This window comes from Thamnophis sirtalis, unplaced genomic scaffold (assembly GCF_051295495.1).
Source record: "Thamnophis sirtalis isolate CommonGarterSnake01/CBP01778 unplaced genomic scaffold, rThaSir2_p1.2 scaffold_2, whole genome shotgun sequence".
Classification (NCBI taxonomy): domain Eukaryota; kingdom Metazoa; phylum Chordata; class Lepidosauria; order Squamata; family Natricidae; genus Thamnophis; species Thamnophis sirtalis.
In genome coordinates, this window is record NW_028261382.1 from 103,178,594 (window position 1) to 103,191,198 (window position 12,605).

At 45.2% G+C, this 12,605-nt stretch overlaps 1 protein-coding gene across 1 annotated transcript in view; it reads right to left on the reverse strand.

Moving 5' to 3' along the window:
• ADGRB1 (adhesion G protein-coupled receptor B1) overlaps positions 1–12,605 on the reverse strand; it is a 303,358-nt gene that overhangs the window by 1,725 nt on the left and 289,028 nt on the right. The window contains 4 exon segments of the mRNA XM_087706632.1: positions 1,940–1,993; positions 4,388–4,492; positions 6,585–6,620; positions 10,850–11,574. Of these exon segments, the coding sequence (XP_087562758.1) occupies positions 1,940–1,993; positions 4,388–4,492; positions 6,585–6,620; positions 10,850–11,574 (920 nt within the window).

Below are 12,605 nucleotides of genomic sequence, written 5' to 3' on the forward strand. Positions count from 1 at the left end.
TGGAGAATAGCTTGACTCCCTCTTCTTTGGGACAGCCCCTGAGATATTGGAAGACTGCTATCATGTCTCCCCTAGTCCTTCTTTCCATTAAACTAGACATACCCAGGTCCTGCAACTGTTCTTCATACGTTTTAGCCTCCAGTCCCTTAATCATCTTTGTTGCTCTTCTCTGCACACTCTCAACATCTTTTTTATATAATGGCGACCACAAATGGATGTAGTATTCCAAGTATGGTCTTACCAAGGCATTACATAGTTGTACTAACCCTCCATGTGAACTTGATTCTATCCCTCTTTTAATACAATAACCAATTCCAAAAGAGCCGAGGTGGCGCAGTGGGTAGAGTGCAGTACTGCAGGCCACTTCAGCTGACTGCTATCTGCAGTTCAGCGGGTCAAATCTCACTGGCTCAGGGTTGACTCAGCCTTCCATCCTTCCGAGGTGGGTAAAATGAGGACCCGGATTGTTGTTGGGGGCGATATGCTGACTCTGTAAACCGCTTAGAGAGGGTTGAAAGCCCTATGAAGCGGTATATAAGTCTAACTGCTATTGCTATTCCGCTGTATTTAAGTACAATGACAATAAAGATTATACTTAATACAGCCTAGGACTGTGTTGTTTTTTGGGTGGCTACAACACCCTGTTGGTTCATAATTAGTTGATTGTCCTAATATTAGATCCCTCTTACAGTAACAAGTGCCTAGGTGGCACAGTGGTTAAAGTGCAGTACTGCAGCCACTTCAGCTGACTGTTATCTGCAGTTCAACGGTTCAAATCTCACCGGCTCAAGGTTGACTCAGCCTTCCATCCTTCCGAGGTGGGTAAAATGAGGACCCAGACTGTGGGGGCAATATGCTGACTCTGTAAACCGCTTAGAGAGGGCTGAAAGCCCTATGAAGCGGTAGATAAGTCTAACTGCTATTGCTAACTACTATTGAGCCAGGTCCCACCTATTCTATACCTGTGCAAGTATTTCCTGTGGTTGGATAGGAGGTGGTTTCAGGTGTTTTGTCTCTTTTAAAGTTTGAAGTGGGTGGCAGAACTAAGAAAAGTTGAGGTACATTGGATTAGTCCTGCGGATATGTACATTCATTTGATTTTTGAGTCTCACCGAATGTTTGACATGCGTCACCTTGATTTCTGATCGAAATTGTTTTTCTCTTAGAGTAGAATACAGGGAGTCCTCGACTTACAAACGCAATTGAGCCCCTACATTGTCAAGCGTGTTTTGCCCCATTTGCGACATTTCCTGCCAACGTCGCTCAGCGAATCGCTGAGTTGTTAAGCCAGGGGACGTGGTTGTTAAGTGAATCTGGCTTCCTTGGCTGGTCAGAAGGTCACCAAAGCGGATCACGAAACCTCAACCCAAAACCACAACCGTCATAGCTGTGGACCCGTTGCCAAGCGTCCGAGTTTTGATCGCGTGACCCTGGGGAATGCGGCAACGGTCGTAAGTGTGAAAAACGGCCATAGGCCACTTGTTTCAGTGCTTTGTTTCAAGTTTGGATGGTCACTAAGCGAACTCATTTCATTTATTAAATTTATAGGCCGCCCAATCCCGAAGGACTGTTGCAAGTCGAGGATTACCCCTCCGAAGGTCACAATGAAAGAAATCAGCATGCCAGTTGCGAATGTTTGAAAAATCTACTATGTTGGATGTGGGCAAGGCTAGGAAAGGTGACCACTCAGTATGGATGGTTGGGGTGGAATGCAATCAAAGGTCCCTCAAAGGGAGTGGATGACCAGCTCAGGTCTTCTTGTTATGGGATGCTAGATATAGAAGGAGGGAGGGAGCATTCAAAGACATGTTGGCTTGTGATTAAGGAAGGCTGGATGCTGGTTTCAGGATGTAGCTGACCACATGCAGCGTAAGAAGGTCGGAGAGGAGATGGAGCCTATGAGGTCCTTGAAGGAGAAACGCAGGCAGTTAAGACTTACGCTGGCGTTAGTTTTATCACTGCCACCTGAGGAAACGCTCCATCTTTTCATGGCCTAAACATATAAGAGAAAATATATGGGGTTTTTTTTCCCCCCCATCCTCATTTCAACCCACAGTACGAGTTTGGTATGGGTGGAGATCAGAGGTGGGGTTCCTACCAGTTCGCACCTATTCGGTAGAACCGGTTCGTCAAATCTACCGAACTGGTTAGAAGAGGTTCCACCGGTGGACCCGGAAAGCAGGCCACACCTACAGAAGAGGTTCCAAAATTTTTTGAAACCCACCACTGGTCCTTGGATATGATTATTCTACACTATCATGCTCATATTTATAAAACTCAGGGCCTCTGTGAAAGGTAAGGATGACTACTGCGTTTGTGGTACAATCAGAACATGACAAAAGGAAGTTGATCTTTCAAGAAATGTATTGAAATCAACAGGGGGTCAGGGGAAATGAAGTTTTTTCTTAAACACTAAACATCTGTCGAGATTCTCAGTCATCCAGGTCACGGTTGCCCCAGGGGTGCTTTTTCAGGAGGCAACTGGATTGTCTTGCTTTTCTTTGAGGATGTTTCGCTTCTCATCCAACAACAGGAGTTGGCAATCTGCGGCTCTGGAGCCGCATGTGGCTCTTTTTATCTCTCTGCTGTGGCTCCCTATCACCAGTCAGCTCCACAATTGATAGGGCTTTCAGTTAGGACAGGTAGAGGGAAAAGGTCGCCATGCTAGGAAGAGACTCTATGATGGGGGAACCGGACTTCCGGTGGGCTCCAGAATTGAACAGAGAACTTCCGGTTAGGACCTTTGTGGCTGTTTGAGTGTTTAAGGCTGCTGACTCCTATCCAAGAAGCTTCTTCAGCTCTGACTGGATGGGGTGGGGGGGAATGGAAGGACTTATACTCCTTAAAGACAGCTGGTCATTTGCATTCTTTTCAGAGGGTCGTTGAGGCCACTTGGAGGTTTATCGGTGTCACTTGAATAGTGATCCTAGTTCCTGTAGTTTGCAATTTTTCCTCTGGAAATCCATTTCTACTCCCACCCTATTCAAAGGGTGTGGATGCCAATGACCAGCTGTCTGCAAGGAGCATCAATCCTTCCATTCCGCACCATCCAGTCAGAGCTGAAGAAGCTTCTTGGATGAGAAGGGAAACGTCTTCAAAAGAAAAACCAAGAAAGTCCAGTTGCCTCCTGAAAAAAATGTACTTTTGGGATAACCCATGTTCACAAATTTCAGTTTCTAGCAGCAATCTGGAGGGTTTTAGGCCACCAGTCGAGTCCTAGGATTATAGATAACCTGGGTGGAGATAATTAAATTCAAGCAGAAGGTAAAAGTTCCCCTCCCACATATGTGCTAGTAGTTCCTGACTCTAGGAGGCAGTGCTAATGTCCATCTCAAAGCCGAAGAGCCAGTGCTGTCCGAAGACGTCTCTGTGGTCATGTGGCCGGCATGACTCAATGCCTAAGGTGCACAGAACCCTGTTCCCTTCCCACTGAAGATGGTTCCTATTTTTCTACTTGCATGTTTATGTGCTTTCGAACTGCTAGGTTGGCAGAAGCTGGGGGAAGTAATGGGAGCTCATTCTGTTATGAGGCATTAGGGATTCAAAACACCAAACTGCCGACCTTTCTGATTGACAAGCTCAGTGTCTTAGCCACTGAGCCACCTCTTCAAATATAGAAATGTGAGTTACATAATGTTGGTTAGGCGTGACCACACTTGTCTGTTGCTCTGAAGAGATGAATGTCAGTCAAATAGCTCTACCACTAGGGTGGGGAAGTATGGCCCCTTCGTGACCTGTGGACTTCAACTCCCAGAATTCCTGAGCCAGCCATGAGCCGAGGTGGCGCAGTGGTTAAATGCAGCACTGCAGGCTACTTCAGCTGACTCCAGTTCTGCAGTTCGGCTGTTCAAATCTCACCGGCTCAGGGTTGACTCAGCCTTCCATCCTTCCGAGGTGGGTGAAATGAGGACCCAGATTGTTGTTGGGGGCGATATGCTGACTCTGTAAACCGCTTAGAGAGGGCTGAAAGCCCTATGAAGCGGTATATAAGTCTAACTGCTATTGCTAATTCTGGGAGTTGAAGTCCACAGGTCCTACTTCCCCATCCCTGCATGTTTCTGAGAATTCATCCAAGGTGGATGGTTGGGATTTCTAACATTTAGGGAAGGGAGAAGGTCCTATTTTTATTGCATGATTTTATCCCCAAGCTTTTTGAAGCCCCCAGCTCTTCTCTTCTTCCCATAATTCCCCAGGGAGACATCAATAGAAAAAATTTCTCCCTGGAATTATTATTTTTTCAATGGTGGCACTATCGATAGAAAGAATCTTGATCTTCTATATAACCATTGGCCGATTTCTCTTTCATCTTGGGAGCTGCAGAGAAAATGCCCACTATTTGCACCCTGTTCCGGTAGAGCTCAGAAACTTCAAGTAGGGAAAGGCTCACCTTAGTCTCCATTGGTGGAGATTCTTTCTCCTTCTCTGCATGTTGCAGCTTCCGGTTCAGGTCCTGGAACATGTCTTGGTGACGTTTTCTTGTGTGCATGATTTTCTACAACAGGGAACATCCAGATCAGTCAAGGTTTTGTGAGAAACTAATGAACATTGTAAACATTTGTCTGTCTGTCTGTCTAACCTGCCTATCAGTCCATCCATCCATCCTTCTCTCTCTCTCTCTCTCTAATCCCACTCTCATCTATCTACTTTATCCATCATCATCCATCCATTGATCCACCCATCCATTTGTCTATCCATCTATCCATCCATCCATCCATCCATCCATCCGTTCATCTGCCATCCATCCATACATCTTTCCATCCATCCCTTTCTCTCTCATCTCTCTCTTTATATCTTTTTAACTATCCATCCATCCATTCATCCATCCATCCTTCTCTCTCTCTCTAATCCCACTCTCATCTATCTACTTTATCCATCATCCAGCCATCCATTGATCCACTCATCCATTTGTCTATCCATCCATCCATCTATCCATCCATCCATCCATCTGTTCATCTGCCATCCATCCATCCCTCTTTCCATATATCCCTTTCTCTCTCATCTCTCTCTTTATCTCTTTTTAACTATCCATCCATCCATTGATCCACCTCCTATTTGTCTATTTGTCCATCCATCTATTCATCAATCCATCAACCCATCCATCCACCTGTCCATCCCTCCCTTTCTCTCTCATCTCTCTCATCTCTCCCTTTATCTCTCTTTATCCATCCATCCATCCATCCATTGATCCACCCATCCATTTGTCTATCCGTCCATCTGTCTATCCATCAATCCATCCATCCATCAATTCATCCACCCATTCATTCATCCATCCACCTACCCCTTTTCTCTCTCATCTCTCTCTTTATCTCTTTATCTATCCACCCATCCATTAATCCACCCATCCATTTGTCTATTCGTCCATCCGTCTATCCATCAATCCATCCATCCATCAATTCATCCACCCATTCATTCATCCATCCACCTACCCCTTTCTCTCTCATCTCTCTCTTTATCTCTTTATCTATCCACCCATCCATTAATCCACCCATCCATTTGTCTATCCGTCCATCCGTCTATCCATCAATCAATCCATCCATCCATCTGTCCATCCATCCCTTTCACTCTCATCTCTCCCTTTTCTCTCTTTAGCCATCCATCCATCCTTTGATCCACCCATCCATTTGTCTATCCATCCCTGTCTATCCATCAATCCATCCATCCGCCTGTCCATCCATCTATCCGTTCATTTGCCCATCCATCCATCCATCCACCCCTTTCTCTCTCATCCCTTTCTTTATGTCTCCTTATCCATCCATCCACCCATCCATTTGTCTATCCGTCCATCTTTTTATCCATCCATCCATCCATCCATCCATCCATCCATCCATCCATCCATCCATCTATCCTCTCTCTCTCTCTCTTCTCCAGCCTTTATATATAAATATTTTCATAAACAACTCAAGGCAGTGAACATTTAAGTAGCCAAATAGCCATACAAGCAATCCTTTCCCTGATCTTTTCTTTTCTGGATTCGTTTCTTAAAAAATTATTTATTGAGGGGTCAAGTAGAAAACCCGTCCCTAACTACAAATAGTCCTCAACTTATGACCGCAACTAGCCCAACATTTATGTTGCTAAACAAGACAGTTGTTAAATGAGTTTTGCTCCATTTCACATCTTTTTTTTTACTACAGTTCTGAAGGAAATCACAGCAGTTAATAAGTGAATCAGGCTTCTTCCATTGATTTTGCTGGTTGAAAACTGGTTAGGATGGTTACTAACGGTAATCACTTGAGCCCGGGATAGTTCTATCTTCATAAATATATGCCAGTTGGCCAAGCACCTGAATTTTGATAACCTGATCATGGGGGGATGCTGCAATAGTCGTAAGTATGAAAAATGGTTGTGTCTTTTTTCCCCAGTGCCGTTGAAAGTTTGAATGATTGCTAAATGAACTGTAAGGTGAGGACCACTTGTATATTTTATTCCAAAGAAGCAAAACATCTTAAGAAGGCAGAGTAGGCCAATATGCATGCCATTCCAGAAAATCTGGATAAGCTCCTCTACTTTGACCTGGAGATGAAATGATTTCTTCGAGGAAAATCGCCCCGTTTTTATCATGGAAGCCAACCCCAAATACTCACCTCAAAATCTAGTTCTGCGTATCGGGATTTCCGCCTCTGAAAATTAAAGGAAGATCCATGATTAATGCTTGGCAAGAGACGAAGCACGCCGGATGGGAGGGTTTAGACTTTGGAAGCATGTGAAAGAAGTTGGATTAGAGAGGGGAGTCTCAGATCCAAATCTGCTTTCAGCCACCGAAGCTCACCGGAGGGCTGAGCCCATCAAAATGACCGATGGCTTGGCTGCCACAGAGAAAAGGGGGTCAACTTATTCTCCAAAGCACCAGAAGGCAAGACAAGAAACAATGGATGGAAACCAATCAATCAGAGAAGCAACCTAGAATTAAGGATAAACTTCTTCACAGGGAGGACAATTAACCAGTGGAACAGCTTGCCACCAGAAGTAGCAATAGCAATAGCAATAGCAGTTAGACTTATATACCGCTTCATAGGGCTTTCAGCCCTCTCTAAGCGGTTTACAGAGTCAGCATATTGCCCCCACAGTCTGGGCCTCATTTCACCCACCTGGGAAGGATGGAAGGCTGAGTCAACCTTGAGCCGGTGAGATTTGAACTGCCGAACTGCAGATAGCAGTCAGCTGAAGTGGCCTGCAGTGCTGCACTCTAACCACTGCACCACCTCGGTTGTGGGTGCTCCATCACTGGGGGTTTTTAAGAAGAGACTGGACATCCATTTTTTTCTGAAATGGTGCAATAGGGTTTCCTGCTTGAGCAGGGGCTGGACTAGAAGACCTCCAAGGTCCCTTCCAGCTCTATTCTGATTTTGATCCTCTCTCTCTCCCTCCCTCCCTCCCTCCCTCCCTCCCTCCCTCCCTCCCTCCCTCCCTCCCTCTCTCTCTCTCTCTCTCTCTCTCTCGGCTAGTCTAGGGGAAAGAAGGACTAGGGAGGGAAACCCATGATAGCAATCTTTCAATATCTGAAGGACTCCTACGAAGATGATGGGGGTCAACTCTTTTCCAAAACACCCAAAGGCAAGATGGGAAATAATGGATGGAAACTAACCAAGGAGAGAAGCAATCTGGAACTAAGGAGAAATGTCCTAATGGCGAGAGCAATAAACCAACAGAATAGCTCGCCTCCAGAAGTTGTGAGTGCTGCATTAGTGGAGGTTTTTAGAAAGAGATTGGACAGCCATTTGTCTGGAATGGTATAGGGATTCCTGCCTGAACAGGGAGGTGGACTAGATCAGTGTTTCTCAACCTTGGCAACTTGAAGATGTCCGGACTTCAACTCCCAGAATTCCCCAGCCAGCAAATGCTGGCTGGGGAATTCTGGGAGTTGAAGTCCGGACATCTTCAAGTTGCCAAGGTTGAGAAACACTGGACTAGATGACTGTAATGTTCTATGTTCACTTTCTCTAGTGAAGCTTCTGTTGTGGGAGAGATGGGAGGGAGAATGCAACTGATCTCCTAAAGCAAGGTGTCCAAACTTGGCAAGTTTAAGACTTGTGTGTCAGGTTTTCCAGAAGATTTCCGAAAGCCTCAAGCCAAATTTCAAAATAAAACCAGTCATTTACTAGGAAAATCATTTCGGCAATGCCCCGTTGCAGTCAGATCTAAACCTCATTTGAATTATGGCTGAACTTAGCAATAGCAGTTAGACTTATATACCGCTTCATAGGGCTTTCAGCCCTCTCTAAGCGGTTTACAGAGTCAGCATATTGCCCCCCAACAACAATCCGGGTCCTCATTTCACCCACCTCGGAAGGATGGAAGGCCGAGTCAACCCTGAGCCGGTGAGATTTGAACAGCCGAACTGCAGCTAACAGTCAGCTGAAGTAGCCTGCAGTGCTGCACTCTAATCACTGTGCCCCCTCGGCTCTCTTTACCCCTGTTTCTTTCCTCCCCTCAGTCTGTGTCATAAATCACATTCTCCTATGAGGTGCACCCCTCCCAAGCCTGCTGTAGTAATCTGAGAACTGACTCTTAGCCGAAGGTATGCTTGGAATGCACTCCCCCCCCCTTCACCATGACAACTTATAACTTGACATCGTGGGCTTCAACTCCCAGAATTCCTGCTTCCCAAAATGTCCGAAGCAAACGGTATTCAAAACCTGAGAGACTCAACTGACTTCTAGCCAGGCTTCCATAAGAAACATTTCTTCCATTATGACTGTCCGTATTTCACCCCCAGAAATACCCCAATCCCTGCATCACTGGTCCAGCATGGTGATGAGGTTCTGGGGCTGAGACAGAGGTGGGTTCCTGCCAGTTTGCACCTATTCGGTAGAACCGGTTCGTCAAATCTACCAAACTGGTTAGAAGAGGTTCCACCAGTGGACCCGGAAAGCAGGCCACACCTACAGAAAAGGTCCCAAAATTTTTTGAAACCCACCACTGACACACAGACAGACAGTCAGACAGACAGATAGACTCACACAGAGAGAGAAAGAGAAAGAAAGGAAGAAATAAATAAAGAAAAAAGAAAAAAGAAAGAAAAAGTGAGAGAGAGATGAAAGAAAAAAAGGAAAAAGGGACAGAGAGACAAAAGGAAGGAGAGAGAGAGAGAGAGAGAGAGAGAGAGAGAAAGAGAAAGAGAGAGAGAAAGAAAACACATGGCCGGCAAGTCACTCCCACCAGGTCACATGGCCTGGCAAGCCACTCCCACAAAGGAGGCCACACCCACAGAGTAGGTTGGAATTTTTTTTGAAACCCACCACGAGGCTGAGATTTACATCCAGCTGGGACTCCCAGAAGGAGCATTCAATGGAGATGATATCAGAAAGACGCTGGCCAGGTCCTTCTTGCCCCTTGAAGGGCAATTAGAGAGATAAGTGGGGGGAATCAGTCAATATAAAATACTTTGCAAGCACATTCCATGCCTAGCAAATGATTGTCATTAATGAAGGACATTAATTAACGGAATCATTTTTAGGAGTGCAATCGCAGCCTAATACTTTTGAGATCATACTGCTGGAATTTGTTGACAAAAATGCCCGGTCTAAACTTATCTTCTAAAACCGGAGCAGGGGGTTGGATTAGAAAACCTCTAAAATCCCTTCCAATTTTGTTGTTCTGCTATTCAGTTGTTATATAAAACAGCCATGCTGGCTGGGGAATTCTGGGAGTTGAAGTCCACAAGTCTTAAAGTTGCCAAGTTGGGAGACCCCCTTGTCTTAAAACAAACCACGAAACATCTACCACTTGGAATCTGGGCTCAAAAATAAGATTGCACCGGGGTTAAAAAAAAACAAAACACTTAAAAAGTTTTTTTAAAAAGATTCTGACGATCGCGTAGCACAGCTGATTGTCACAGCTGTTTCTCAGAACCTTTTTAAAAAAGCTTTTTAAAGCATTTTTTACTACCTAATCGCCCGAACCGGTAGTAAAAAAACACTTTAAAAAGTTTTTTTTAAAAAAAGATTCAGACGATTGCGTGACACAGCTGATTGTCACAGCTGGTCATTGTGACACACGATCACTGGGATTTTTTAAAAACTTTTTTTAGCATTTTTTTAAACTACCGGTTCGGGAGGAAGGAGGGAGGGAAGAAGAGAGGGTAGTAAAGAGGGAAAGAGGGAGGGAAAGAAAGAGAGAAGGAGTGTTGAAAGGAAGGAAGGAAGGAGGGAGGAAAGGAGGGAGATTAAGAGAAAAGAAAGGAGGAGGGAAAGAGGAAGGGAGGGAGGGAAGGTATGTGAGAAGGAGGGGGGGATCGAGGGAGGGAAAGGAGGGGGAAGGAAAGGAGGAAAGGAGAAAAGAAAGGAGGGAAGGCAGGGGAGAAGGAAGTAAGGGGGGGAGGGAAGAAAAGGGTATGGAAAAGAAGAAATGAGGGAAGAGAAGAGGGAGGGAAGGAATAAGATACCTAACCTTTGATGTTTATAATGATTTGATAGTATGGGAATATCTTGAAATGTAGTTGTATTGTTTTTTACAAGTTATGGATGTTGTATTTTCTTTTTACCAATAAAATCTTTTTTAAAAATTAAAAAAAAATGCTTTTAAAAGGAAATAAAAATAAGTTGGCCATGCCCAGCCAGTCACATGACCCACCACCACCACCAAGCCACGCCCACCAAGCCACTCCCACCAAGCCACTCCCACCAATCCATGCCCACGAAGCCATGCCCACCAATCCATGCCCACAAAGCCACACCCACCAAGCCACGCCCACCAAGCCATGCCCACAGAACCAGTAGGGAAAAATTTTGAATATTCTGATTAGCTATGCTTTTTTTAAAAAAAATAATAGTTTCAGTTAGCAAGAATGGAATTTAAGGACTTCCCCAACCCAAGGATGGAGAAGGTCCACCAACTTTCAGCCACTTACTTCGAGGGAGCTCATGGAGAGGGTGGCGACTGTCTCATTCTTGGTCACGATTCCAGGATTACTGGTCTTGAGCGTGTCGCACAAACTGTTGGGCATCTGTGAGTCCGTGGATTTATTGACCAACGGAGGAGACAACGGTTGTTGCTGCATCATCGAAGACACTTGCCCTTCCACACAGCTCATCCCTCCTGCGGGTTCTCTTGGGGGGCTCTTGACCACAAAGCCCGGATCTGTGGCCATACTGAGGTGGATAAGTCTCGTCTGGGGCATCTGGTCAATGTTGATGCTGTACTTGGTGTCATCCTTGGGGGGCGGCGGCGGAGGTGGAGGGGGCGGTGGTGGCGGAGGCGGCTTGGGCCTCAAGGTGGAGGTGTTGGTGGGCAGGATGACGTAGCTGGCGTCCCTGGTTTGATCCTGTGCCCGCGAGAGCTCCGAATCCAGCTTTTTGAAGATGTCTCCATCACAGATGTAGATGGATTTCGGAGGTTGGCTTTTGTCCTTCTTCAAAGTCAAGGTGTGGTTGCTGAAGTCGTTGAGGTTGATGGCGCCCAGGTAGTGTGGGGAACTCTGGAGGTGCAGCTTGGAGACGTTGGCTGGAAGACTGTTGAAGTTGGAGGACCCCTTCTGGTGGTTGAGCTTCAGCTTCTCCTCGTCCTGCAGAGACGGCCGCTTCAGAGTCCCCGTGATGGTCATGGTACGACATGTGCCGATGTCCTTGTTGAGCACTAACAGATCAGGGGGAGAGAGACGGGATTTCAGAAGGTACTACGGAAACCATGATGCTCTACAACCACACGTCCCCCTTTAGTTGTCCAAAAGACAGGTTACCTAACGTAGGTAGTCCTCAACTAACAACCATAATCGAGCCCATCGTTTCTGCCGCTGAGTGAGTTCTGCCCCCTTTTATGATCTGTTATTAAGTGAACCACTGCCGCGGTTAATTTAGGATCACGGTCGTTCAGTGGATCTGGCTTCCCCGCTGACTTTCCATGTCAGAAGGCCACCCAAGCGGATCATGGCAACCGTCATAAATATGAGCCAGTTGCCAAGCGTCAGAATGTTTTATCACGTGACCATGGGGAAACTGCCAGGGTTGTTAAGTGTGGAAGAACGGTCATAAATCAATTTTTTTCCCCAGTATTGTAACTTCGAATGGTCGCTAAATGAAAAGTCGTAAGTCGAGAACTACCTGTATTTCCTAATTACTTTATGGTCACTGCCACTGGCCCAAATATGAAGGGAGATGCTCACCCCACGCCTACCCACACCCTCCAATAGTGGATTGGCATTCAATTTGACTTTCCACAATTGATATTTACACCACCCGTCTGGGAAACTCACAAGCTTCGTTTCTCTTGCTCTCTAGAGGTATGGATCTGAACTAGGCTGTGTTTTTTCTCTGTGACATAGAATGCATGTGGTCTGTGCATAATTCTGCATTTACCTGTATTTATTTATTCTGTTATATTATGTAGTGTATATTGATGGCGACCCTTTGAGAGCTGAACGCAACAGAATTTCTTTAATGTATGTTTAGTGCACATTCAAAGTGACAATTTTGGATGTACACTATTCTGTTCTGTTCTGTACTGTTCTGTTCTATTCTTAATTCTATTCTAGTTTTCATTCTATTTTATTTTCTATATTTTCTATTTTCTATTATTTTCTATTACTTTGTTTTCTGTTATTTTCCGTTTTCTGTTATATTTTACATTATATTTTAAGCTATATTTCATATTTCATACTTCATATCTCA